The 24305-nt window shown below is 33.1% G+C and overlaps 1 protein-coding gene and 2 pseudogenes across 1 annotated transcript; 1 reads left to right on the top strand and 2 right to left on the bottom strand.

Annotated features, from left to right (window-relative positions):
* Window positions 1-7214: 7214 nt before the first annotated feature.
* Window positions 7215-17147, bottom strand: LOC106780772. Its single transcript, XM_014669081.2, has 10 exons — window positions 16622-17147; window positions 14956-15438; window positions 14706-14863; window positions 14471-14554; window positions 14310-14362; window positions 10373-10454; window positions 9282-9389; window positions 8955-9078; window positions 8642-8727; window positions 7215-7715 (listed from the first exon to the last, which is right to left on the bottom strand). The coding sequence occupies exons 1-10, from the start codon at window positions 16992-16994 to the stop codon at window positions 7494-7496; spliced, it is 1773 nt and encodes a 590-aa protein (XP_014524567.1). The 5' UTR covers window positions 16995-17147; the 3' UTR covers window positions 7215-7493.
* An 824-nt stretch (window positions 17148-17971) lies between these two features.
* On the bottom strand, window positions 17972-18247 carry LOC111240961 (annotated as a pseudogene).
* A 1068-nt stretch (window positions 18248-19315) lies between these two features.
* LOC106780759 lies at window positions 19316-20029 on the top strand (annotated as a pseudogene).
* Window positions 20030-24305: the final 4276 nt, after the last annotated feature.

Genomic DNA, 24305 nt, shown 5'->3' with positions numbered 1-24305 from the left:
TTCTCTTCTCAGAGCTTGCTCCATAGAGACATCTTCTTCCTCTGCTCACACCCACAGGATGATCATTGCAAAGGATAAATCGAACATGTAAACATGGCAAATCATAAAAGAAGGGTAAGCTAGTGTAATTTAATAATCATGTGAACATGCAATTCAATCAGAAAAGTAAGGCACTCATACACATGTATAAAACATATAAACACTTATTAACCGACCATTTTACTTTGACCGCTCGGACAAGTATGAATATGTAGCTTTGGTTGTTCGTGGACTCGTGGGTGTAATAACTAGAAACCCATCATCTGTCGCACGAGGTCAGCCTGTTATCACTCACCGTAGGACCCCCCCCCCCCAAGATAAGGCCTCCTACTATTCTCACGACATGACTTACCCATATGTACTTGAGAATTGGTAATCATTAGAATGTCAAGATGAACGTCGTGGATTTCGTTGTCCATATTCATACTTTTTCCACCACCTTGATAATCATTCATTGAGACATTCCTCCTTGGAATTATTTTTCATACCAATTGGAACATAATACTTTCCGAAAACATATGTTGGAAGTCTCACATCGACTAGAGATAAGGCCAATTTAATAATATATAAGTGAGGTGCAAACCTCACCTTACAAGCCGGTTTTGTGGGGTTGAGTTAAGCTTAAAAACCAACTTTCTAATATGGTATCAGAGTCATGGTTGGAGCCTATCCTAACGAGTTTTAAGTGGGCATTTCTATTTCTACCCATTGTTAGGCCGCTATCGGACGACCCCATTAATTTCTACTATCACGCTCAAGATGTATATACCTTGGCTTGGAGGGGGTGTGTTGGAAGTCCCACATCGACTAGAGATAAGGCCAATTCTTAGTATATGATGGGGAAGTGCACACCTAGAGAGAATATTCTAAAATGTCATACAAGAAATGAAGAGAAATTAAAAATGGAAAAGATTGAGAAAGAGGAAACTTATGACTTGAGGATGCGCCACTTGAAGGAAGCTCCAAGATAAGCATCAAAGGAGGACTGCCACTTGTTTGAGCTAGATAAGGTCTGCCCAAGAGAGGGACTTGGAGACAGAATACTATCTCAAAAGAAGATTGCAAAAGTGTAAATCAACTCAAATTTCAATTGATTCAAAGTAAGGTACAAAAAGGAGACCCCTAAGCCTTCTTATATAACCTTTGGAGTGAGCTAGGATGCAAGATCTAGGAGATGTGGGACTTTTGAGTGTGGAGTCCATCCAACAGCTGCTGCAGGTCCCACATTGCTCAATTCTCTCCACACCAAAGGGTTTATAAGGTAACTAGTTCTCCTATAGTTCAAAACATGAAAACTAGATATGCTATCTTGTACTAAAAGCTATGGAAAACGAATTACTCTTCTTTTCTTTTAAGTTCAAGCTATGTGAAGTCCCACATTGCTTGTACTAAAGGAAAATGAAGAGTTTATAAATGTTTCCTCACTAGAAATGAAACGAAAGTAAAAGAGGCAAAATACAAGCCCACGAAACCTACACTATTCTATTTTATTCTTTTTGTCACTCTAAAAGCTCTTCATTGTTGCCCCATCTATGATTATATAAGTATATAAGTGGATGCAAACCTCACTTTATAAGCCGGTTTTATGGGGTTGAGTTAGGCTTAAAGTCCACTTCTAACATGGTACAAAGCCATCGTTAAAGTAGCCTATCCTAACAATATTTGTTGTTTGTTGGGCATATTGTTCCACCTGCTATCGGGCCACTATCGGACCACTCATTAATGTCTAGTCTCACGCTCGAGATGTTTATACCTCGGCGTGAGGGGTGTGTGTTGGAAGTCTCACATTGACTAAAGATAAAGCCAATTCAATAATATATAAGTGAGGTGCAAACCTCACCTTACAAGCCAGTTTTATGGGGTTGAATTAAGCTTAAAGTCCACTTCTTAACAACATATACCCATTATTCATACATAGCATGTTCATACCACTGAATTAAGCAAGTTACAAACAACAATGGAAACCACGTGCAAGACTGAACACCCTGTGATCGTTGGAGACCGAACGGTTTCACACTACCCAGAAAGCAGCAACGAACAACCCATGATAGGTAAAGATGAAGAAGTGACCGAACACTATTAAGGATCGACCACTATAAAAGAGATTGAACACTATGACATGTTCAAATACTAAAATAGACTGAATCCTAGTAGGAAGCCGAGTACTAGTACGAGGTCAAGTGATAGTACAAGACCGAGCATTACCAAGACCAACCACCCACCAAAGATTGAACGCTCTGAACTTAGACAGAACACTCTATTACAACCGATCACTAAAACGTGACCGAACGATCATTAACAAGTAAGGCCTATGAGAGACCGAACACAATTAAGACCAAACACAATACAAACCGAGTACCAGTGTAGACCGAGACCTTAGACTATACCAGATAATTTATCTATGCCAAATACTAGGTTAAGCTCGAATGCTATGACTAGACTGAATGCTATATTCAATTGAATACTAGAACCAGACTGATCGATCATTAACCGAAGTTCCAAAAAAGCATAACTTAGTTAAGACCGAACACAAGAGGAAGGCCAAACGGTCAACGAATGACCCTTAGCGACCTGCATAATTCTGCAGAATAACTACAGAATTATGATCAACATTAATCTTTACCATTTCCCTGCATTCTTCCACACTTCTAATCCTCAAAACTTGTATCATACGTATTTATACACTTAACTAAGAGCATCTAAACCTTCCTAACATCTTTGAGAGAGTTTCATCTCATATTTGAGAATCAATTCTCTAGAATCATGAACTCAAGGACCGAAAATCAGATTTCCTACTTTTGGTAGGTTTTGAGTGACTTAACAGTTTTATCAAGTCTCAAACAACTTACCCAGATTCTCCCTACATGCCAAACTCACACTGGACACAAATTTCCCATTTTCACTGCCACATTTCCTCACGATTCACTCGGTCACTGAACCAAAATTTTGCATAACACAATCAACACGAACACAACACTTAACAGTCCAAACTAACAATACCGAACACATAATCATTCAATTTCACACACATGCAAAATCATCAAACAACATTTTCATACATTATAAACCAAGTAATTAAATTAACCAGCTTCCCTTATCACTTGATTGAACCGAACGCTCAACAACTTCAGAAATTTGCTCACATACCAGAAAATCCTAGAAACACCTATAGCTCACCGATTTGTAAGAATGGACCAACCAAAAGACCAAAATGAAGTCAGAAATGAAGGAAGAAGACTGATGAACCATGCAAGCTGAAACGTGGCTTGCATGTGTCAAAAAGTTTCAGAACTTGACAAGAACCCAAAAAGACGAGACTTACCAGCTCTAAACGAGAAATTGATCGGTAGAAAAGGTAGCTCTTGACACTAGGATTGCTTAGGCACGTCCTGATTGTTGAAAAGATGAAGTGAGATGGAAGAATTCTAGAGAGAAAGTGGAGAAAAGAAGAGAGAAGAAGTTTTGGAGAGATAGCCGAATTCAGAGAATAGGACAAAACTTTTGAAAATTTCATTTATATAGTACTATTATTTTAATATAAACCATTCGGTCCAATCTTCTACCTGTCAGCTCCAAACAGCTCAGCTCTTACAAAATTAATACTCATTTTTATAAAAATGATAACAAAATAATTTAATTGATGTACAATTATAATTTAAAAAAAATAGAATTTTAATTCAATATTTATATTTATTACTTTATTATTTTAATTATAATAAAATAACTTGTAGAAATGCTATTATACCAAATCTAAAAGGGTTAAATATGTATTTCGTCCCCCAACTATTGGTCGTTTTTGTGTTTAGTCCCTTTTTCAAAGTATAGTACAATTTATTCCTTCAACTTTAGAAAACTATGGCTTTAGTTTTTTTTACCATATTTTTTAAACTTTATTTGCTGTTTCAAGCATGTTACATTATAGCATTTGGATTGTTTACACATTTTGACACATTTTTGCTTCAATGTTAACTGAGAAACGCGTTTGAAACAGCAAATAAAGTTAAAAAAATTTGATAAAAAGGACTAATACCAGAGTTTTCTAAAGTTGAAGGACTAAATTGTACTATACTTTGAAAGATGGACTAAACACAAAAACGGCCAATAGTTGGGGGACGAAAAACATATTTAACCCAATCTAAAAATATAAAAATCCGTTGTCAATTTTCATTATGAATATAATTCAATGCATTTGGATAATTTAATAAATCATTTATATCAAGAAAAATATTTAAAAAAGTTAATATTTTTTACAATTTTATATATATATATATATATATATATATATATATATATATATATATATATATATATATATATATATATCTCGTAACACTAATATCATTAATGTAAATTAACTTATTAAATTTAAAAATAATGTAATCTTTATATCAATTAATTATTGCAACAAATGATAGTAAAATTAATTTTTCAGATATGTATATATTATTTCAGATTTTATATAATCAAATTGATAACTTCATTTAATTTTAAATTCGCTCAAACTATTAATTTAAAGAAATGTTTTAATTTCTAATTTTTAATATCAAATAATTTTATAAATTTATTATATTTAATATATATATATATATATATATATATATATATATATATATATATAACAAAATCTTAATAATAAATATTTGAATTTTAAAAATATTAAAAATATTTGAAACATATTGGTTTTTAATTAATTTTAGTATAACTTTTATTTATTTTGATTTAAAAATAAAATAAAAAATAGAAATCCTTACTAAAATCTGACTCTTCCTTTGAAGCTTTCCAACAAGAGAGTAAAATATACACATATCCAGAATTAAGTTTCTGAAAAAAAAATTATACTAAAGCAATATAAGTGGAGAACCTTGTAATGTTTTACATATGTGCCAATTTTTTTTGGACAAAGTGTGCCACTAAAAAAAAAAAGATAAAAAAATACGAGGAAACAAAATGAATTTTTATTGAAAATAAATAAATAAATATTATAAATTTACAATATATTTTAATTTATTTTGTATCATAAATTTATTATTTTACTTTCATTTGAGAAAAAAATGGCATAAAAGGTGTCAATTATGGAATTCTTAATTAGGGTTTTGTTTTGTAAGGAATTGGTTTCTCTTCTTCCTTTGGTAGACTCTTTTATTTACAAGACTCTCCATAAACGGGTGTATACCATCCAACACATAGGTAAACAATATCATGCAAGGTTGTTAAACTCCAAACTTTAAATAAATTCATGAGAGCTTCGTAAATTTTGATCACAAATTCAAATTGTAAACTGGTAATATAAAAATATTTTAAAATATTAATAAATAATATAATAATTTAATATTTACAATATTATAAATATTGTTTTATTTTTATAATATTATTATAATTTTTATTTTATCATATTATATATATTTAAATACTTTTCTTTAATATTATTATTCTTTCACCATAATTGAATCATAGTTCACATAAAAAACAAATTGATGAACTTAATATTGACCCAAAAGTTTAGCATAATAAAGAAAGACCCAATGATCCAAAATAATAAGTTAAAAAAGAGAACCCAACTTTATTTTAGTATTAAATATTTACATGCTAAAATAATAAAACATATACACTGAAGATAGAAACGCACAAACAGTTGAATGAATTTCATTTTAATAAACTCTAACCTAACGATTTAATTTCTTTAGTAAAACACACCATTTACGAGTTATTTTGTAAATTTAAAATAAAAAGCTTCACTCCACACGTAAAGCTCGAAGGAGTAGAGATTAGAAGCAGCAACAAGCACGACTTGTGAGCACGAACCAGACAAATGTAGTGCAACCACAACCTAAGTAAACAATGACCAAAAACTAGGTGAACGCGAACACGAAGGTGAACCAACAAAGTGCGATCACCATAACGAAACGCGATGCCACTCTAAACTCAAAATGACTTCTCTTTCTTCCTTTCTCCCTATTTCAAACTTGCAAAATTGCTACGAAATCATAATTCTAACCAATTCCACCCAATTCAGAGTTTGTTTCCAAACTAACTCGAAAATCAAGACTAAAAACACAAACTCATCCGAATTAACAAATTAACTTTCGAGTTTGATAATCTTAATATTATGAATATAATTATATAATTACTCACTAAATTAACCCAAATCCATGAAAATACTACTAATACATAAAATAAATAATTATTTTAGTGCAACAAATATTGATATAGTTTAGTTTTAATACATTAAAAAAAGTTACTTTTAATAAAATATCATTAATTTTGTTAATTTTATTTAAACTTCATTAATAATTTATATAATTAAATTCGTATTTAATATTTAATAATTATAATGTATTAATTAAAGAAAAAAAACTAATGTTAATATACAATTATCTTCTAAGGATCAACCAAATATTTTAAATTACATATTACCATTGATTTTTCTTTAATAAATACACGTAATAATAACTAAATATCAAATTCATGATTACTTTAATCATTAACAAATTCTAACAAAATTAATAAATAACAAATTGTAATACAATATTTTCATGTTACATTCATTACGTATTCATTAACTCATCTAAAACTATTTGTTAGGTGAAGAAAGAATAATCTAGACAGAAGATATCATGGAAGAGTCAAATCTCAAAAGAACAAGTATAATGTTATTCATTCAAGTTTTATATGTATTTCATTAATACAGATAAAAATCATAATTGGATTTATGAAAGTAGTCACTTTCCAAATAGAAAACCAACTAAAATCCTATATTTCTTCGAGTGAGTCTAAAGTATACCATAAAAAGTCGAGACGCAAACACCATAATCGAGCTAATAATAATCTAGAACACGTGGGCAATTAATGTGTCAAGTTCTCTAATTATAAATTTGGACGAAGTTACCATGTTTAATTTCCAACAAAACAATACACAATTTCGTCTCCTGACGAGGATCTTGCTAAACAATGTCTTGGCGATATTGGTTAAGATATTAAAAGAAAAAAAAGATATATCATTGAAAATCAAACGCAAGTGCATTAAAATTCATAAAAAAAAAAAGTAATGATAGATTAACACACCTACACTCATTTGACATAATTTTTTATAACAAGAGAGTGAAAAATAATTTGTAAAATGAGTGTATATGTGTATCAAAGAATATTTTCTCATAAAAAAGGAAAACACTTCTATGTATTCCAATTAAAAAAATCCCTGTTAATTTTTTAACTAGTGTCCTAAGCACACGGTTTAGCATTTGTCTATTAGTATAACGAAGCTATCTGTCTTTCTAAGCATGTTGGAGATTGTTATACGAATCAAATCCTCAAAACTGTAAAAAAAAACTGATGTCTCTCCAATTTTTTCTTTCTTTCATTTTCATTACTTGGATCAAGATGGGGACCCGTTTAAGGTATTTTAATCTCTCATCAACACGTTGTAAAGGTAAGGTATTTTGCGATGCTTAAAAAATTCAACCCATCTTGTGGGAGACCTTGATATAGTTTAGAAGTCGTTTTAGAGCATTACCACTGTCGATGGCCTCTCTAGCTCTATCCAGTGCAGCAGATATATCTTCTGCACCATCAACTCCAAGCAAGTGATCCACAACTCCAGCATTCAAGACAATTCGATCATATGCTGGTCCTTTTTCTCCCAAGAGAGCAGATAAACCAAATTCAATGTTCTTTGAAACCTGAAGTTACAAAACGGACAAAAGATAATTATTTCAGTTAAAATCTCAATCACAATATAAAACAAACGACTTCCTACCTGCAATGGCATTACAAAACATTCCAGCACATCAACAAAGAATAAAATTCCAGGCAAATTCATGAAATGGTCAGATCAAAGTATTATAATTTACATGTTCCTCCAAGTTCATTGATAAAATAGCACACGCATGCAAGGAGTAAGATAATTTACGAAATATACTATTCAAACATTGAGTTTGAAAGTTAGGTAAATAGATTGAGTCTTCACTACAAAAGACACCAGAACACTTAGATAACTAATTCTAGAATGACTTGCACGAAATCACAGACCTCTCTGATGAACCATAAATTGAAACAGTTACGTATTGTAATTTTTATCAGAGTTTCGGTAAGTTTGATTTTACCATAGATTGGAGATGTCTTGTCTTCTGTCTCAGAAAAGTGTGTTGGAGATCTAGCTTTATTAGAAATAAGACTAATTTTCACTATATTGATAAAAGGGAAGATCAAATGGCTTCTAAATTTTCAGACAAATTTCATTAGATGAATGGAACAAAGATTTTATTTTAGAAGATATAATTAAATCAATTAGATTGTTAGAAATAAGTATAACTTAGGACTTGTTCATTTGGTAGTTGATGGTAGATATTTAAAACAGTGATTTGAAATTTTATTTTGGAGTTATTTAGGTTCAGCTTTTAAATACTTGGGAGATTCTCATGCTATAAGAATTAAAATTTCTTGAGGTTTACATACATAGTTTAATGAAAAAAGGCAACGTTTACAATAGCGACAGAATATTTTAAACACATTGGAATAGTTAATTGCAAAGATATTTCTGGTAAGCTTCAAATATAGGATAGAGTAAGATCAAAGGAAGAAAATACAAAAAGCTAAAAAACTTTACAGATCTATCAGTTCTTGGTGTGTCTGTGGGTTGGAAACCGTACTCCTTGGCATTTACTTCGAGACTAAAACCTTGACGTGTCACTCCTGCCATATAAAGAATAAAAATACTTTTATGAGTTTCAATCTAAGATATGATATAGTACATAATTATCAAGTTCGTCGATCAGAAACTGGCACAGGGAACGGGTTGTCAATTTACTTTGAAAAAAAAAAACTAAAAACAATAACATTTATAAACATAGACACTATGACGAAGTAATCATTTAATCACACAAATAATATAGAGACGTAAACAACGAACCAATACATACCACCAAGTTCAGATGTGGACGAGACATCAAGTGCACGGAACCCTGAACAGTAGTTCACAGGAGGTCCCCTAGTTGTTTTAGCAGATCGCAATCTTGTAGTCAATGAGAGGCCCCCTTCCTCTCCCTACAAAATGACCATAATCAACATGGCTTCTTTTGCTAAGTTCTTAGCAACTCCCGATATTAATATATTATATTAGGACTATTTAACCAATTTAATGAGAAGAAAACAAATGTTCATAATACAAGCATATCAATATTTTTATGTTCGAAAAGAATGATAAGAAAAGGCTCACATACTGAGAAGCGTCAAAAGTGGAATCCAACCTTCACTACCAAACCTGAATGTACTCCTCTTCTCTTCATGAGCATTAACAATGACTCTTCATAACCTTCATGATAAAACCCAGCTACAATAGCTTCCTTACCACTTGCCTGTTGAAAAATGTACGCTTTTAACTAAATAGGAAAATGGTGCTTCTATGATAAAAAAGGAAATCATGCTTGGTACCCCCAACTTGGGTCAATTTAATTGGTCTACCTAAGGTTTATAAGAGAAAGAAAAAGAAAAATTCCATCCAATTCATGTCTCTTCTGTTCAGTTCAGACTTACATTCAAAATACAGAATTACATATACTACAACAACGATAACAATAACCTTGTCCCACTAGGTGTGTCGGATATATGAATTATACAACAACATTGAATTTAAAAACCAAATTCTCTGTCATATAATTCACAAGTAGACCCCTTTTAATAATTTCTCCAAACATCTTTCTTCGTTCTCCTTCTAAGCTCTATTCTTACCTCCTTTTATTTTTGAGATATTTGCAAGTCATGATTCCAATGCTCATGGGCTTTAGCTAAAAGTGAATAAACAACAATTTTTTTCCATGTGAGACTGAGTTGTGTATTTATTTCGTTTGAGCAACCAAAATCTTTTATTTTTCAGGATTTTACAAAGAACTCCTTTTGGTATTTTCAGAATCAAAGAACCGAAAAAAGAGTTAAGTTCTTAAGTTGTTAGCACTCGTTAGGTTGAAAACTTCATTACTCATGTAATACTTCAACACAAATTTTTTCTTCTAAAAAATTCAAATTTGTACTAAATTGACAGTAAGTTATTTTATTGAGTATTTAGTAACTTCATGCACAAAAATATAATAACTTGTTAATATGGTATACGGAGTGCAAAACTAAATTTCCTATGTTATCAAGGAAATATAATATGATAGTAAAATCCCTTACAAAATTTACAAATAACCCTTTTTAACAAATAATGGCTTATGATACAACTAAAGACTAAAATTAAAAATGGACAATTGAGTGTGAATTTAAAATTTGTTAATACAGAATCAAGTTATAATCTAAGAGCGATCAATAAAATTAACAAAAGAAAAACAAGTCTGTGTCCCACCTTTACATATTGCTGAATCTTTTCAGTTGATGCAAGTGGAGGGCGTTTCTTTATGTGCTCCCTAATTCCAATCAAAGAGTAGCTGCAGGAAAAAAGAGGGGATTGGGGAGGGGAAACAAGTTTAATCTCCATTCCAAACAGTATTATTATAAACTTGGTTCTTCAACACAACTCGCCTATATTGTCAGCAGACATTATAGTTTCAACCTGTATTGCTAGCAGCATTAGTCTCTGTTAGTATGATTTATACCATTTTTAACAATATCCACCTATATTATTTGACCCCATTCAATCTCACCGCTATTCTTGTATTATTTTCCTAAAACTCATTAGAAACTTGGGATATTATGGGAACTCAAGAGTAATGTGAGAGGTTGGTGGAGTACTTGAATCGGTCTTCCCCCTTCAAAGATAGTTTTTAAGAGAGGATGCAACATAATAACAAATGCACCAATAGGGATAGTAGTGGAATAGAACATACCAATTAGGTAAAAATAACGGAAAATAATTCTTTTGCTTCTCTTTTATCTACATCCGAACACATTTTTACCCTCACTTTTGCACCTATCTTTATCAACATTTTTCCCTGTTCCAAATATTGGACTAGTCCATTTAGTTTTACCAAATTCAATAAAGTCTCCATCATAAAATACTGTTTTACAAAGCGGCCCTAGTTTTCATAAAATGAAAAATAGTCCCTACAATTTGAAAACCAGGTAATATGTCCCTATTTGGTTTAGTTTCAATCAGACTAGTTTCACTGAGACGAGAAAGCAAAATTAGCTAAAAGAGAAATTTGCATTATTCCAGAACTATTGAGGAATTGTTTTCAATGATTCTAAGCTATTAAATAGGGACTAGCTAAGTAGTTGGTTGAATCTACAATTTTAGTATTGTTGAATGAGTAGAAAATATTGAGTTATAAGAGGATATTGTAATAATTAAAAGTGTGCTGTAATAAGAGGATATTATAATTGTTAGATATATTATCTTTATTTTATATTTATCTTTTATCTCTAGTTAGTTTGTTATTATTTCTTATTTGTATTTTGGGCTTAACCCATATTTATTCTATTATAAATAGAGAACCCTACATGTGTATTTAACACAAGAGAGATTAATCCCAAATATAGTTTTTCATTATATTCAACATGCTATCAGAGCCTAAGGTTTTTTTGAAAAAAAAGTTTCTAGTGCCTCTACCACTACATTTGTTGCTGCCGGCGGCGGCGCCATCTACCGCTGCTGGCGGTGCCATCGTCTACCGCTATTGTCTACCGCTGTCATTACCGGAGTTTCGCTTTCAAGTTCATCGTGTGTTGTTGCACGTCCCGTCTCCTCTGAGGCAACTACCATGCCATTAACGAAGCCTTCATTGGAGCTCCTTTTAAAGTTATGGATTTGCTCCCTTTTTCGTCGTGCATTGTGGCATGATTGGTAGTTATTCAGAGCATCGAGGTTGCTCTTTTCCTTTTTCAGGTGTCTTGATTGAAGAATTTTGGATTTTTTTATGGTTTCTCTCTCTTATTCATCCATGGCTTCTTCCACTGGTGTCTCTTCTGACCTCATTTTCTTGTCACCATTGTATTTAACCCGTCCATATATGCTTTTTTCCCATGGAAAAGATGGTTTTGTTAGTTTATTTATAGCTGTGGTGGCTCTCCAACAATTACCTCTTTATCCACTGGTGGCATTCCTCAAGGGCGATTTGCAAGAAGAGATTTACATGGAGCAACCTCCCAAATTTGTTGCTCAAGGGGAGTCTTTTGGATTGGTATTTCGTCTTCCATGTCGTCTTGCAAATCATTAGCAATTTGGTGTCATTCGAGTGCAAAAGTAGATATTTTCACTAAGTCTTGATGGATTATATTAGTAACAAGCTTGGTACATATGTGTGTACCAGCTTGAGGGGGAGTTTTAGATATATTATCTTTATTTTATATTTATCTTTAGTTAGTTTGTTATTATTTCTTATTTGTATTTTGGGCTTAACCCATATTTCTTCTATTATAAATAGAGAACCCTATGTGTGTATTTAACACAAGGGAGATTAATCCCAAATATAATTTTTCATTATATTCAACAGTAATAATAATTACAAGTGTGTTGTAGTAAGATACTATAAAACTCTGTATAATCATTACTTTATAGATAGAGCTCTCTATATATGGATACTAATGTACTTTAAAGATAAAGTCTCCCTCATACAATTGAGTCTTTTCAATTTGGCAACAAAGCTCCCGATCTTGGGGGCTATGCTTTCGTTGTGGTCTTAGCTGCGACTTCCTTCTAGGATTGCTTAAGCTGCACTGATAGGTACCTAGATTTATTTAAAACTGTAAAGACTTCCAAGACAGGTTCTTGGATGTTCACCCAGAACTAGACAACTTTATTAACAATGAAACAAGCACACTAATCTAAATTGTTACACTATCCCTGGTCTTTCGAGAGGACCAAACCCTAGCCTTCCCTTTACAAAACTTCCTAAAAAACTGCTAAAAACAACTGCCTACTGAGACTTTATAAAAGTCTGAGACAACAAAACCTACCTCAGACAGTTATAAATGTCTATCTCTTTTATTTCTCCTAATATAAACATTTCCCTTGAACCTATCATGCACCAATTTCCTTTGTTTATCTAAGATGCCTAAAGTGCACCTAGTTTGTGTTTCACAACCTCTGTCACTATCACCACCAACCTGACCATCATTCACACCATGAGATTTGCCATCCTCTGTTTTGACACCTCCTGGAGTCAACTATCATTGAAGCACCCATGCACTCACATGCACATTTACCTTCTCTACACGTGGGTTTCAAGTCTCACTAACTTTTTATGTCTGACAGAACTTTTGATCACCATTTGTGTCGTTGCTTGCTTTTTCAAAGCCACCCTAGCAACCCATCCAAGTAATTTTTATCTTCCACATTTTCCAAATGTTAGTCGTCTCAATGATCATAATTATTTCCACTGGGCTCAATTTATTAGATGCACACTGAAGGGTTAGGGTAATTTCAACCATATTAGAGGGAGGTCATATCCCAAGATAACCCTAATTTTCCAATTTGGGACAATGATGTCTTGCATACTTTTATCGGGCTATGGGGACCCATGACTAAAAAAATCAACAAAAATTGTACGTTACTCTAGTGTCTGTGAAATTTGTAAAGACCTTGGAAATACTTATTCCATGCGACATGACATCCTTACATGATTTAGAAAGCAAGATCTTTAGTGCCAAACAGGATGCTCTCTTTGTTGCAAAATATACTATGGAATATTGGAAAATATGTGGATTGAGTTGGAGCGACATCAAAAATTGAAGCTTGAAAATAGCTGAGATGTTATCATTCTCGCTCAATTTAAACCATGATATTTTAGTTCCTATGAGGATTGAATCCTAAATATGACCCTATTAAGGCACAAATTATTGGGAAGGAAAGACTTCCATATCTTTTTGAAGTCATCACATAGTTTGCAATGAGGAGACTCGTTGAAAGGTTATGATAAATGAGCCCTCCACTGAAAGAGTTGCCATGTTTTCTAGAAAGGCTTCCAAAACTAGGACCTCAAACCTTGGAAACATGAAAATCAACTAAAAAGGAAAGGAGGATCATTGATGCTCTCATTATAAGAAATTTGGACACACCAAGGAGACTTGCTTCAAGTTTCACAAAAGGGAGAAGGTTCTCATTCGTCTGGCTGAACTAAAAGGTCATCCCCCAAGAAAGGTTTATCAAGCGATTTCAAATTTTGAAAATTTTGGCAACAAGTCTTTCATCCTCTTTAATTGATGAAGGAACGTTTTCACTGCATGCTAAGGTTAAACGTCTAAAGATTCTCATGTGACACAATCCTTCATGTTCCACAACATTCTATACATAAGTTAATCTTTAAAAATTTTAGAATTCAAAATGTTTAGTGAGATGCTCTTACAGAGACGGGCAAGCTTCACGCTGACTTACATAAGCAAACCCAACTTCATCGTCCTGGAAAGACAATAGATCACAAATAATTTTATTCATAGTGGCTAGAAGAGGATAGTGAGAAAACCACTATGATGGTCTTACAAATTATTTTCTGGAAAATAAAAAGACCTCAAGAAGTTTTTTGGCCTTGACAGGGGATAAGTTTATATTTGCCCCCATAAACTTCAACATCTGCTCCTCAGTTACACCCCCCTAAAAAAACAATAGTTTATTCAAGAAATACAATGATAATGCACTTAGTCAGCTCCAAAGATAGAATTTCAGTAAACTTCATGATCTGTAAGCATCTTAATTTCTGCTTAAACAAACAAAACACCCGACACTTGGAAAACAATTCACACACCTTAGGTGCCATCCAATCTACACCATGAAGCAAGCAAGACTCTCCATAGCAAGATCTAACAGCAGCAACAAATAACGTACTCCTGAAGAAGCGTGTGTTACCATCATAAGGTTCACCATAATGAGTCAATGATCTGACATCAGCAACAGGAGTTGGGCCTGAGAATCAACTCACAATAATATTAACAAAAAGATTCATATTTTTGGCAACGAAAAAGAACAAAATGAAATGGTTAGGTTAAAATTCATACCAATTTCATCATCAAATGCAAGGCAGTATGCTTTTAATTCGCGGTCAGTTTCACGGTTCATTCGTTGACCAATTAAAAATGCAGAAAGTAAAGCCTCACTTGCTTCCTTGGGCTTTTCATGGCCCTCTTGGAAGGGAAGGACATCCTTTAACACACCTTGCACTTCCTCAAATCCAAGATGGCCACCAGCCAACACCTCCCTAAGAGCACCAACCAATCGCATCTCGCTGGTGCCATTGCCAACATAATGCGGCCCAATGGAACTTCCCACACCCATCATCAACCCTTCCGGATCTGCAATGAATATCACCTCAGGTGGAAGCACTCTAACCAGAAGTGGCCAAAATGTCTTCATTGCACGGGTTTCCCCTTCACTCCATTGTGTTGCTTCAGGAAATGCATTTGCACGGATTGTCATCCCCGCAAAAAATGCCCCAAGTTGTGCTTTTGAAACTTCATATTCATCTTTCATTTCTCCCCTAGCTAAGATTAAATACAAAGTAATCAAATCTTAGAACAATTTTTTTGTTTACTTTCAATTACTCTAATATAGCTTGTAAAGAAGCATTATTTCAAAAAAATCATCTATTAGATATGATTGAAGGCCTTCATTCTTACAACCTTAACTTTTTCTAACAAAACCATCTTGGAATGGTTCAAATTTGATTATTATTATTGATTACTTACACTTGACCTCTGATGCACTGATACTCCAAAATCAGTGACATGTCTTGTACACATACGAAATACAGATAAGCGTGTCACACAGAACCTTAACTATCAGAACCTCGATGTTTCATTTGTTGATCCCTTATTATAGGGAAAGATTTATTATCATAACTGAATCATATCAGTTTTATTTAAATTTGACTACACAAACGCTTTTTCAATAAATTTTGCAAGAGATTAAAATACCACTAGTAATATGATAACAATGCCAAATCAAAACAAATATTAATTAAATTAAGATAAAATAATTTAATAAAGAAAAATAAATTAATTAAATAAATATAAGAATTATATAAATATAGTGATATTTTATGTAACTTATATACTGTATTTTAATTCTTTGAAATTTTAAATATTCAGAAATGGTATCGTCCCGGTATCCAAGCAACATAGCACTTGACTAATACTAGAGTCCTGTAAGCTATATACATACTTTGGAGGACAGAGTGTGGCCATAATAATTGGGTTAAAAATGTAAAACGCTATCATATTAGTTCCTCGAACTAAAGAAATTTAAATAATTCTCTAAGATCACATCAGTCCCTAAACTTAACTACTTATTATCACTCTAATTCATAAAAATTGTTAATGTTTTCACTTCAGTCACTTGACTTCTTTGAATTTATAACTAAAACAATTAACAAATTGTAACTTCAAGGTTACAAACTGTCTCGGAAAGATCGACGGGAAGAACGCAGTGGATTCAAAAACACACACTAAACTGATTATTTGCCCAAATAATTGATGAGAAAGTTATAAAAAAATTGAGATTGTGATGAAATGAGAATGCCAAATTGTTAAATCTTAACTTTTCATTTTCTAATCAAACAGTATCACTTTGATAATGTATTGTTCTCCGTTTCTGCTCTCACTTTAGAAAAGTAAAAACCAAACCACCAACAATAACACATCAATGTGACATGAAAGAAAGAGTAACCTGATCTGAGGATTGTGTCGAAGACCTTGAAGGCTTGTTGCTCGTCGAGGGGACGAGTCTGGGTTGGGCCGGTGCAAACCCTAGCTTGGGCCTCCAGCACCGTCTGGTTGGGCCTCGGCAGCGCCGAACTGCGATACGAGGAAGACAGCGCCGGGTTCCGAACGTCGAACTCGGGAATCCCGAATTGTTCGATGGTGGTAGAATCCAACGTGGCCCTCGGCGGCGGCGTGGAAGAGAGCCTTCGGCTGATCCAGCGGTGGCGATGGAGGTTGGGGAAAGGGCGAAGCTGAAAGCGAGTGATGCATGCAGGCTTCTTGGGGAAAATGGAGTTTGGTGGGGAGAGAAATGGTTCGGGATTAATCAGAACTTTCATCGCTTTCAAATATTCGTTGTTAACGATTTCTCGCTTTCTCTCTCTCTCTCTCTCTCTGGCTAAGGGTGCTTGGCAAGCTTGGGAAGCAACCTTGTGAAGACTATTGCTGAACGATAAGCTCAAACCTCGGTTTTTAAAATATACAAAGAACTCAGCAGTTCCGCATTTGAGTATAAAAATAAATGAACAAAGTCAAAATTGAAGATTTCATACAAGCCCGTGTATTTTCCAGATTTATTACTTTAGAACTTTTTCTTTGCTGACCTGGCAACGGTTCCAGTTATTATTTATTTACTAGATTAAATATGCTTTTGTCTATCACACATTTTAGATTTAATTTTTATTTCAAATTTTGATTGTTTTTAGTTTTTTTAAAACTATTATAATAAGTCCTTAAAATTAAATAGAATTAAATTTTTATGTGAGGTGGTTAACGATGAGTAAAGTGTGTGTCACATCTGAAATTTCTCATTTCTTTCACACCTACCACTGTTCTCTCCCCTGACAGCTGCTTATCTAATCCGAAGAGAAAATCTAGATTTGGCAATGCTGTGACGGTGAAGAATCTTTGATAAGCGGAACCTGAACGAAATTTAGAACATCGACAAACCATTGTCGCTCTGGTTTGGGATCGGTGAGTACTAAATTGATGTTGTTGGTGTTATTGTTGTGAGGGCGAGAACAGAAAGAGGCAGAGGCATTCATGTCTAGGCGACCTGCGGGTTCAAGAATAGTCAAAAACAAGGAAGGGCTATATCAATACTTATAATTTTTAATTTAGCTTTGGTTAGGTAACAAGAAAACACAAATACACAACGAATTTCCCTTCAAAACGTACAATTCATTCTTACTAAGATTAATAATTCTCTCAACTACATCTCAAAGTCAAACAAGAACAATTGTGGAAACAATAAGCAATATGAAATTGAAATTATAAGAAACCCTAATTTTCGAGGCATTGTACAAATCCTAATTCTCTAACCACCGAAACTGTAGAGGGTCCTACCCTGCCTCTTGAGAGCGTAGACAACATCCATGGCAGTGACGGTCTTCGTAGAAGAGACGATGAGACGGCGAATCGCGAGCTTAGTGATTCCCTAAATGTTATCTCTCATAACCTTACGATGCCGCTTGACACCTCCCTTTTCGAGCCCCTTGCCACCCTTTCCTCTCCCAGACATGGCTAACGATTTTTCTTTTTCTCTGATACAAAACTGAATATGCAAGTAGACAACTTGGTGGGTTGGTGCGAGAATCTAGATATTTATATAGATACGGGAAAAGATCTTCGGTCGTTGGGTTGTCCTCTTGCATCTGAATGTGCACCATAAGAAACCCCAAATGGATGAAATTAGAGACTCATGTGAAGGAGAGTGATGGATGTGAAAGAGATGAGAAACTCCAAATGTGGCAGACACCTGGTTCACCGTTAGCCACCTCATACAAAAAATTAACGTCGTTCAATTTTAAGGACTAATAGTAGTAATTTCAAAACTATGAAGACTAAAAGCAATCAAAGTTTCGGATAAGAACTAAACTCAAAATTGTGTGATATTTAAGAGACGAGAAACGTATTTAACCCTTATTTACCTAATAGCACAAGAAGCAAAATATTTTTTATTTAATATATATTATTTGTTAGGTTAGAATCTTGTGTAGGAAAATTCAACTCGTGGCCCCCGTTAGAAATAGTCGGGAAATTGTTACTAGATTTTTCTATTTTTGTAAGAAAATGTAAGAAAAATATTAGAAATCAAAAATTAATTAATTAAATAAATAATATTTTTAATTTTTGATTAAAAATATTTATTTTAATAAAGGATTTCGAATAATTAATAGATTGTAGATATATTTTAATCAATATTTTTAAATTTAATAAATTTATTTAAATTAACGAAATACATGTTATTTATATTTTGATAACCATTGGAACTTATTTTTTCAAATGAGTACTTTGTTAAATATTATCCACTCGTTAAGTAATTATATTGTGAGAAAAATCATGAAGGTTTAATTACCTTTTTAGTCCCTAAGTTGGGAGCTGAATTTCTGTTTGATACCCGCTTTTAAAAGTGATTTAATTTGGTTCCTAGGTTATTGATTTTGCTTTTAATAGGTCCCTTCCGTTAAGTAGCTTGCAACGGCGTTAAGTTTTCTTCTCTCTCCTCTACTGTTTCTGACATTTTTTTCTCTCTCACCTATTTCTCTTTTCTCGCTCACCGTTACAACATAATTATAACTACCTTTGTTTTCTGCTCTGTCACTCACTTCAGAGTTCCCATACTAGACTTCATTCTCGTAATCTCATGTGTTCTTGACAAACCACCACCACGAAACCATCGCTACCTCCGCCGCCACCTCTTCCATCTTCCCTCATTGTCCTTCTCCTCCTTCTCCTACTCTCCACCCCCATTGCCACATTTCTCTCTCTCCCTCACCCTTCAACCCCATCCCCCACATCATCTCCATCATCACCTTCCACATCCACCACCTCCACCCTTGACCCAAAGCAAGTGATAGCCCTAGAATCCCTCAACATACCCATCTCACGAGACCCCTGCGCCCAACCCTCCTTCCACAATGCCACCATCTGCGACTCCTCCAAACCCTTCCTACCTCTCCCTCTCCTTCACCGCCCTCAAGTCCCTCTCCACCCTTCGCTCCCTCTCCCTCCTCAACTGCCCCCTCTCCCCCGTTCGTCTCCCCCCGGAACTCGCCTCCTCCCTCACCTCCTTCTCCTCCATCAACGGCTTCTGGCTCTCCCAGCTCTATAACCTCACCTCCCTCACTGTCTCCGGCAGCCAAATCAAAGCCTCTGACCCCTTCGTCATCCTAGCCCACATGACCAAGCTCAAAACCCTGACCATCTCCAACGCCAACCTCACCGGATCTGCCCCTCCATCACCATGCTTGACTCCCTCCAACTTCTCAACCTCTCCTCCAACTCCCTCGGCGGCGAAATCCCTTCCTCCCTCGGAGACCTAATTTCCCTCACAAACCTCTCCCTCGCTTCTAACTCCTTCTTTGCCCTCTAAGGATTCGTCCGCAGATGATAGCATTGACGATGATTACGATGATGGTGATGGGGAGGGGATTTGACACAAGAAGGAGCACCATCATGGTCCTAACAAGTTCGTTCTTAGTGTCGCCATTGCCCTCTCTTCCATTGTCTTTCTCATTGTTTTCTTAATCCTCTGCTCCAAGTGCTGTCGTTAGAGGAAATTTTAGATATTTTTAGATTAAGAAATTCATAAATTTGGTTGAGTGCTTCCTGTTTAATATATTTATTTATTGTTATTATTAGTAGTATTATTATTAGTGTTATTAATTATTATTATACAGGGGTTACAGATTAGGTTGAAGGGAAGGAAAAATAATGAATATGTAACTGCCGAAACAAAATTGGAAGATAAAGAATAAAATAATGAAATTGTTGTATCTTGGTGGGGATATTTGGAAAAACGAGTCAGGAGAGACATTGAATCGACTTCATGGGCAGTGTAGTGCGTTTCTTTATAATGGGATGCTACTTTCTAGATTTTTATTTTTGGATACCGCCTTATTCGTTGTTTGGAGTAGAAGGTGGACAATGGTGCATGTGGGTTTGGCATCTTAAATATATGTGTTACTTGTGCTATAAGCCTTTGTTTTTTCATACTTGTGATTCTTAACTATACACCCTTTTCATTTGTTTCTTGCATTAAAAATCTCTGCCTTTTTACTTCGTTAGCTGGGAAAATTCGTGTTTATTTGCTTTCTAGATTCAGCGTAGAAGTTGGAGGCAAATAGCTGGAAGTGGCTAAAACAGTGATGCTTTATTATTTGTGGGCACATCTAGAGAAAAATTTTCCTAGTTTGAGTAGGAGAGAAGGACAGTTGCTTAAGTAGATAACGGTTAGTGGTATTATTTGCAAATTGGAAATTGTATGTTTGTGGATATCTGGCTCTGGCTCTTGTCCGATTTATGGTTTGTGTTACTGTTAAACATTGGATATGAGCTATCTTGATTTGCAGTGGCTATGAGATTATTATGAAAGAAGAAGAAGAGAGAGATAGAGAAGTAAAATAGTCAAGAGATGAAAAAGGTGAGAGAGAAAAAGGTGAGAGAGAGGTAGTTATAATGATGTTGTAATGGTGAGAGAGAGACGAGAAATAGGAGAGAGAGAAAGAAGTGTCAGGAATAACAGAGGAGAGAGAAGAAAAGTTAATACTGTTGCAAGCTACTTAACGGAAGGGACTTATTAAAAGCAAAATCAGTAACCTGGGGACCAAATTAAATCACTTTTAAAAGCGGGTATCAAACAGAAATTCAGCTCCCAACTTGGGGACTAAAAAGGTAATTAAACCATAACAAAAATTGGAAATTTTCAATATCTTTTTAAAATCTTAATTTAGTCTTGTTTTTATTTATTTTTATTAATTCAGTCTTAATATTTTTATTATTAATAAACTTTTAATTTTTGTTAATTTTGTTTGATTTATTATTTTTGTTAATGATTAATAGTGAATAGTATATGTAGTGTGTTAGTTCATAATATTTTTTTAAAGTTTTTTAATTATTTTTTATTTTAAGAAAAAGTAATGTGTCAAACGGTAATTGATAATAGTAATGTCAAGTGTCAAGACTAGTAACACGTGTTAATATCAATGTTAGTGTTTTATGTTAAGTTTGATTTTTATATTTATTATTTTTGTTTAACTCAATTCAATTTTTTTTTAAGTGGAGAAAATTTGTTCCTATGAATTAAGGATAAATTTATTTTTTATGTAAATGTTATATTGATATTTAGGTTATATTATTTAATTTATTTTTAATAAAAAATGACATAAAAGTATTAAATAGTTTAATTGATTTTAATCTAAAAATTACCTAAAGTATTAAATAATTTGTGTGATTTTTAACTTCTTTGAATTTTAAATCAATGGTATGAGTCCTCACTTTTAAAATATTAATTCTAATTTTAAATCAACTCTAACCTAAAATTAGAAATGTCTAATAAAAATGTGAATGATTTCGATATAGTGATATTTTGTGTTAGATTTTAAAAAAACACACACAGGTACACACAAAATTGACACTAATAAGATATGAGAAATCAAAATATCACTTAATTTGGTCTCAATTTAGAAAGAAACAATATTGCTCCATCTTTTAAAAACTTGTAACTAAATTAAATAAAAATAACAAATATAAAAATCAAATTAAATAACAAGTGACACTAACATGTGTCACTAACCCTAACACATGGTGTTAGCACTGTAATGTAGCATGTTGTTGACTTAATATGTAGACATTTTTTTTTAAAATCAAGAACAATTAAAAAAAAAACACAAACTAACACATGTGATACACTTTTCAATGTTTGTTTATTATTTAAACAACATTAATAAAGATGATTAAATTGCACAAACTTGACAAAATTTAGACTTCATTAGAAAAAAAATAAAATATTAAGACTGAATTGACAAAATCTAATTAAATATGAACTAAATTAGTATTTTAACTTTTTTTAATTTATTTACAATGATATTTGTCAAGAAAAAATAAAACTAAGAGTATTATTATTAAAATAATAAAGATGTAACTAAAGCAAATAACAAAACAATACATGAAAAAGTTTATTTAATATACAAAATGTTTCGGGTATAGGGTCGAGTAATTCCATAAAACACACATTCACACTTTTATACCTTAACCATACAGGTTCATATGTTCTTCCTTCATCAAGTTCTCCTTCGTCAATGCTCTAATTAAACAAATTTTTTTATCAGTCACATCGATCTAATCCTACACTAATTCTTTCACTTACCTCCAAATCCACTCAAATAAACAACAATTAATTCATCTGAAATCTCCTCAAATTTATTCACTTACTCTCCCCTACATCATTCCTCCAAAGTAAACACACCCTCCTTAGTGATCACATTTGATAAGGAGAATTCATTATTAGACTAAGCCTTATGTGACCAAAATGGATGATTTATATTCAAGATGCATTTCTATCCATAGTAAAGTTATGTCCATATATTGTTATCAATGGGGGCAGTCCGCAAGTCCTTTGAGCTTGAAATGAGAGGAGTTTAAAGGAGTTGCTTATTTGACTCATATGATATGTGTAATCATAATATTTGGTTTTGCGTTGGTCATTAATAAAAATTGAATTTCAAAACTAGCAAAAGAGATCTAGAATAACGAGTTTCTCAATTGTTACACCTTCTTGTACAAGACATTGATGATACAAGACATTGATGATGCAAATGATATTAAATAGTTCAATTAAGAACAAAATGTTGTTCTTTTTCCCCCTTATAAATATCACGCCTCTTTACTTTTCCTTGGGGTCACTCCTCTTCACCAACTCTTTCCATCTCAATATTGTTAAGATGTGTCAAATATTCTATTAATGGATATTAGGCAATCAAATATTTTGTTAGTTATAATTTAGATATTATTATAATTTGTGTAGACTTGTGCATCTGTCATTCCTTTAATAGATGAAGAATTATAGGATCCTTGTACGTATATATATGGTACTCTATTCTTTGAAATAATACATTAGAATTATTCTTTAAACCTTTTAATATGGTATCAGAGTTGTGCTTTAAACAAAATGAAGCTATGAGTTTGTACTGTGAAAATACTTCGGCTATAGCAATTGCTCACAATCTTGTGCAACATGATAGAACAAAGCATGTGGAGATTGATAGACATTTCATCAAAGAGAAACTTGAAGCTAGAAAATTTCATTTCCTTTTGTAAGATCAGAATTACAGTTGGCTGATGTTCTCACCAAAGGAGTGTCAAGAAGATTGTTTAATGAGTCTCTATTCAAGTTGGGAATGTGTGATATCCATGCACCAACTTGAGTGTGGGTGTTAAGATATGCCAAATATTCTATTAACAGATATTAGGTAATCAAATATTGTGTTAGCTACAATTTAGATATCATAATTTGTGCAGATTTGTTCATCTGTCATTCTTTAATAGAAGAAGAATTATAGGATCCTTGTACGTATATATATGGTACTTTATTCTTTGAAATAATACATTAGAATTATTCTTTAAACCTTTTAATAATATAAGATATATTTTAAGTAAAATATGACTTTTTTTAAGATACTTTTAAACTTTGAAAGGATATTTGATCAATCTCTCAAATGTCGTTAGAGTAAAAACCTTACCAACGAAGGAAAAAACAAAAATTCACAAAAGAACTGTTTCGGTAGATTTTTTGGGGACCGAGACACTAACCTTTTCTGACGTGGCTTTCCCGCTTTCTGGCGCTTGGATTGACCAGATCGCTCGCTTTT

Source organism: Vigna radiata, unplaced genomic scaffold (genome assembly GCF_000741045.1).
Source record: "Vigna radiata var. radiata cultivar VC1973A unplaced genomic scaffold, Vradiata_ver6 scaffold_208, whole genome shotgun sequence".
Taxonomy (NCBI): Eukaryota; Viridiplantae; Streptophyta; class Magnoliopsida; order Fabales; family Fabaceae; genus Vigna; species Vigna radiata.
This window is presented reverse-complemented; position numbering and strand designations above follow the sequence as displayed.

What these genes read in the sequence shown, in the direction of transcription:
- LOC106780772 (XM_014669081.2), bottom strand. Translation starts at nt 16,994, where the DNA reads ATGAAAGTTCTGATTAATCCCGAACCATTTCTCTCCCCACCAAACTCC. An exon ending in TGCATTTGATGATGAAATTG is followed by an intron (nt 14,864 to 14,955) that starts GTATGAATTTTA and finishes GTTGATTCTCAG; the next exon opens with GCCCAACTCCTGTTGCTGAT. An exon ending in AGGCCAAAAAACTTCTTGAG is followed by an intron (nt 14,363 to 14,470) that starts GTCTTTTTATTT and finishes TTGTCTTTCCAG; the next exon opens with GACGATGAAGTTGGGTTTGC.